General features: G+C 50.6%; 1 protein-coding gene across 1 annotated transcript in view; it reads left to right on the top strand.

Annotated features, from left to right (window-relative positions):
- The first annotated feature begins 154 nt into the window (after window positions 1-154).
- LOC108803888 (SH3 domain-binding glutamic acid-rich-like protein) overlaps window positions 155-5,189 on the top strand; it is a 7,577-nt gene continuing 2,542 nt past the window's right edge. Inside the window, exons 1-2 of the mRNA XM_018575677.1 lie at window positions 155-346; window positions 3,286-3,366. Coding sequence (XP_018431179.1) covers window positions 224-346; window positions 3,286-3,366 — 204 coding nt within the window. The 5' untranslated portion in view covers window positions 155-223. The remainder of the gene's footprint in view (window positions 347-3,285; window positions 3,367-5,189) is intronic.

Below are 5,189 nucleotides of genomic sequence, written 5' to 3'. Positions count from 1 at the left end.
GGCTCAGTGTTCCCTGTACAGCGCTGCGGTATATGTCAGAGTTATATGAATGTATAATAATATAATGAGGATATCAGGATTTGGGTGGGGTTTCCTGTTGGTGTGACCGCGGCGGGGGCGGCGGGCAGAACCGGTAACGATCGGATTTCTCTGCTTTCAGATAAAGAAGAACCAGCAGACGATTTTCTCCATATTGGACTCTCTGAAGATTCCGCATGAGTTGATGGACATCGCCGCCAATGAGGAGAACCGCAAGTGGATGAGGGAGAACGTTCCGGAAGACTTCCGGCCAGCTAGCGGCGTTCCCCTGCCCCCGCAGATTTTCAGCGATGACCAGTACCTTGGGGTAATTATATTCCCGCTTCCCTGTTACAGGTGGAAGGTTCTCTTTATCTGTAATGTAATGAGGGTCCTCTTTGCCTGCTGTGTTGTGCCCGCTACTGCTATATGCAAATTAGGGTCCTCTTTGCCTGCTGTGTTGTGCCCCGCTACTGCTATATGCAAATGAGGGTCCTCTTTGCCTGTAAATGAGGGTCCTCTTTGCCCGCTGTTGTGCCATCCTACTGCTATATGCAAATGAGGGTCCTCTTTGCCCGCTGTTGTGCCATCCTACTGCTATATGCAAATGAGGGTCCTCTTTGCCCGCTGTTGTGCCATCCTACTGCTATATGCAAATGAGGGTCCTCTTTGCCTGCTGTGTTGTGCCATCCTGCTGCTATATGCAAATGATGGTCCTCTTTGCCTGCTGTGTTGTGCCCGCTACTGCTATATGCAAATGAGGCTCCTCTTTGCCCGCTGTTGTGCCATCCTACTGCTATATGCAAATGAGGGTCCTCTTTGCCTGCTGTGTTGTGCCCGATACTGCTATATGCAAATGAGGGTCCTCTTTGCCTGCTGTGTTGTGCCCGATACTGCTATATGCAAATTAGGGTCCTCTTTGCCCGCTGTGTTGTGCGTTTATAATGCTAAATTTAAATTAGAAGCCCTCTTGACCTGTTTTATGTGACTCAGTCTCACTCCTGACGCTGAATTTGGATCCTCAAACCTTCCCGCCACCTTTGCTGCTCTATATGAGGGATTAATACCTTCCAGAGTCTGAATTCTCAGCGCTTCGGTACTTTGACTGACGTTTATTCCGTCACGCAACGCTGTACCGACATGAATTTTATACCATTTTTGGGGACACATCGAGCTTTGTTTTAGTCGTATTTAATCACCGCTGGGGGGGGGGTTTATTTTTTTTACTACATAATGAATAAAGTACCGAAAATTTCAACAACAAAAAAACAGTTTTCCCTCCGTTATGTTATAAAACATTTATTATTACGCAAACTTTTGGTAAAATATAAAATTCGGGGGGTCACGTCGGGTAAATAGACACCAAACATGTCAAGCTTTAAAATTGCGCGCACCCGCGAACTCGCAAAAACTACCATACCCAAAATTGGCCATAGGCGACGCTTTAAAAGCTTTTACCGCTCATCAGTTTCGTGTTATCAGTGATTGGCGGGCCGAGAATTATCGCTCTCACTGCGACGTTCGCGGCGATACGTAACATGTGCGGCGTAACGGGTGCAATCGTCATTTCCGCACGTAGGCGCACTCGACGCATGTTTGCATGTGGACTTTTAATTTTTTTTTTTTACTAATTCTTTTAAACCTTTTTTTTTTTCACTTTATTGCTATCACATAGGGGACTAACAAGCCCCCTTTGTGATAGCCAATTTTCAGTGACAGGTCCTCTTTATGGAGACATCAGAGGTCTTTAAGACCCCGGAGAAGCTGATGAAGCAAACGCCCGCTTCACCAGCTTCTCTCCGGTTTCTGTACCGGAGAGTGACACTGAATGCAGGAAGTGATGTCATACACGTCACTTCCTGCATTCAGGAGAGGAGGAGGAGGAGCTCAGAGGGAGCTCGTGTACTGAGCTCCGGCCGCAGAGCTGCTGTGCTGGTCCCGGGCTCACATCGGGGGCACAGCGGAGCTCGGGATCGCCAGCAGCGGCTGCAACGGAGGGGGGCACACCCGCACGCCTATTACAAGCGATCGGGCGTCTCTGCAGGCGCCTGAACGCTTGTATGTAAACAGCCATCGCCGGCTGTTTACATTCAAAGCCGGCTTCCCGCTCGTGCCCACCGCCTACCGGGGCGGGATGGGACGCTTAAAAAATGGTGCACGCCGTCCATAGACTCACCTTGCGTCTCTCCTCGTCTCCCGGCCGAAAATGTGAACTGCGCATGCGCCCGGCCCCCAAGATGGTTTGCGGCCGCCCGAGGATTTTTCAGATTTTCGGGCGGGTGCGCGCGGCGCAGACACAGGTTTAAACCGCTGTTATAGGATAACTATGGTGTCAGGGCTTTTCCCCCATAGTACTCCTCAGGGTAACGGGAGGACACAAACTAGCGTCCTCCCGTCACCCTAAGCTCAGTATATAGGGAGCTACAGCTCGCGGTATACTGAGACGCCGCAGCGGATCCCGACTTAGACGACGGGATCCGCCCAGCTGCGTGACTGACAGCTGGCTCCTCCTATCTAGAGGCAGAGTCAGCTGTACCCGCCCCCTCCCCCGTCCCTTTCCGCCAGTCAGCGCTGGGGGAGCGGGGAGGGGAGAATCCAGTCCCTCCCCTGTCAGGGCAGAGAGCAGTGACAGGATCGAGAGGTGAGCGAACGCCGGTATGCGTTCGCTCACCTCCCGATCTACTGAGCCGACCTGTGACAGTCTCATTTTCACAGGTCGGCTAGAACTATGAGGAGGAGTGAAAAGCCCCTCCCCCCCCCCTCATAGTTCTCCTTTTAAATCTTTTATGTTTTTGTTTACTTTTTGCATGTATCTCCTGCTTGCTAACCATCTATAGATGCAAAAACACCGGAGGGTTTAGTAACCATTTAAATACACAAAAAAAGAACACAAATACATAACTGAAATAAACGTCACTACCCTAAAAATACTTCTCATGGAAAAAACACCCCCAAATAAGGAAAAAAGAGGGGCGGAGTTTTCAATTCCTCAGTAAAAGTTTCATTTCTGCAAAATGTCACCAAATGCTGGCGACTCAATTTCAGAAATGGGTCACTTTAAACATTGTATATAGAGTGCAGGGCTCCTCGCAGGGGGGGGAGGGGGGGATGCGCCCTAACAACTGTCCCTTTTATTACAATACCTCTGGAGGACAGTGAGGGAATGATGATGGCGTGTCCTGTAATGTCTGTATGTGTGAGTATACATGATCTATACAGTACATGTACATGCGTGTAATGTTTCTCTCTCCCCGTCTCCATGTTCAGGACTTTGATGCTTTTTTTGATGCCAAAGAGAATAATAATCTGTACACGTTTCTGGGCCTGACACCTCCAGCTGGATCAAAGGTGAGAAGACTTCCTGTCTATCCGTACATGGCATTCCTTATATATATACAGAGGAGCTTACACTCTAATATCCCCTCCCCCACAGTCACATCAGTCTCTGTACAGAGGAGCTGACACTCTAATATCCCCTCCCCCACAGTCACATCAGTCTCTGTACAGAGGAGCTTACACTCTAATGTCCCCTCCCCCCACAGTCACATCAGTCACTGTACAGAGGAGCTTACACTCTAATGTCCCCTCCCCCCCACAGTCATCAGTCTCTGTACAGAGGAGCTGACACTCTAATGTCCCCTCCCCCAAAGACTTTAAATATTCAGACAATCTGCATGAAGTGTTGAGGGAATAATGTGCGGCTGTCATGTCTATAACACTTCATACCAATTGCGGTGCGTTCCAGAGCGGTAGCTGCTGGAACGCACAGTAATCGCACACTAAGCTCCCCCCTTCGTTCTGGGGCGGGAGAGGACGTGGTGGTGCATTGAAGTCAGCTGGCCCTCAAGGAATGTACAGCGCAGGTAATAAAGGAGGACGGGGACATTTATGATCTGCAATAAACTCTCACATAAAAAGATAATATATATATATAGAATATCCGTATACTGTATACCACACGAGAGAGAGAGAGCCGCGCACAGGGTCACATATCACAGCGCAGAGATCATCCGGCACACAATGATTTTCACCCCACGCGTTTCCTGGAACAAAGTCCGCTTCTTCATGGAGAATTATATATATATAGTGTATACATCTCGTATGACGGAGATAATCTTTATAGAAAGGAAACAAACATATAAAATGTGACAAATGTATATAAAATATCTGCACAGAGCCGGTTCCCTAAATCTCAGTACAGACCGAGTGCAGCGGACAGGGGCGTAACTAGAAATCACAGGGCCCCGTAGCAAAACTTAATAGCGGGCCCTGTGATTTCTAGTTATGCCCCTTGCAGAGCCCACCTGAGATCCCACACAGCCCACCTGAGGGTGACCCTGCAGAGCCCGCCAAAGACTCTCTATGGTGGGCTCTGCAGGGTCACACTCCTTACCTGTCCGCGTCCTCTTCCTGCACGATCGCTGATGGGCCCCGCCTCCTTCTCGGTCACCGGGCCCCGCCTCCTCCTCCGTCGCCGGGCCCCGCCTCCTTCTCCGCCACCGGGCCCCGCCTCCTCGTCGACAGAACACCGGGTCCAACCTGCTACACCGCCGCTTCCGGCTCTCATCGACTCAGCAGCGGCTGTGAGAAGAACGCGCTGCTGCACAGATTACGGTCAGTGATCTGAACAGCGGCGCGTTCCTCTTCACAGCCGCCAGTGAAAGCCGCCAGCAGAGGATGCCATAGCGACCCAGGCGGCCCGCACGGTATTTCTGACCGGGCCCCACTGTGCCCCGGGCCCCATAGCGGCCGCTTGGGTGGCTATGGCGATTGTTACTCCACTGGCAGCGGATACAATGTATCGGAGGATCGCCTCTCACAGATGTTTTGTATCGGATGATTATGGGGACATTCTCCTCCAATCTAATCGGTCGCTGAGAATATTTAACGATACTTTGTGTCCAAAACCAGAATATAAAAGATTCTGCTCTGTAAAGCAAAGACATGTCCCCGGTGCCAGGAGCCCCGGGGGCGGTCTGAGCTCCAATACAGCCCAAAATGATCTACATATGGGTCTTTGGCAGTAAATGCCCCGTTTAATTAGCCCCCCTCTGCCCTTAGCTCGCCACGCTCAGTCATGTGATCACCCCGTGCGATCTCTGTGCAGGCCGGCTCTGGGTAATGATTAATGCGATGGAAGTCTTGTATGACTTTGCTGGAGATTAGGGCCA

Source organism: Nanorana parkeri, unplaced genomic scaffold (genome assembly GCF_000935625.1).
Source record: "Nanorana parkeri isolate BGI_ZX_2015 unplaced genomic scaffold, ASM93562v1 scaffold4388, whole genome shotgun sequence".
NCBI classification, from domain to species: domain Eukaryota; kingdom Metazoa; phylum Chordata; class Amphibia; order Anura; family Dicroglossidae; genus Nanorana; species Nanorana parkeri.
This window is presented reverse-complemented; position numbering and strand designations above follow the sequence as displayed.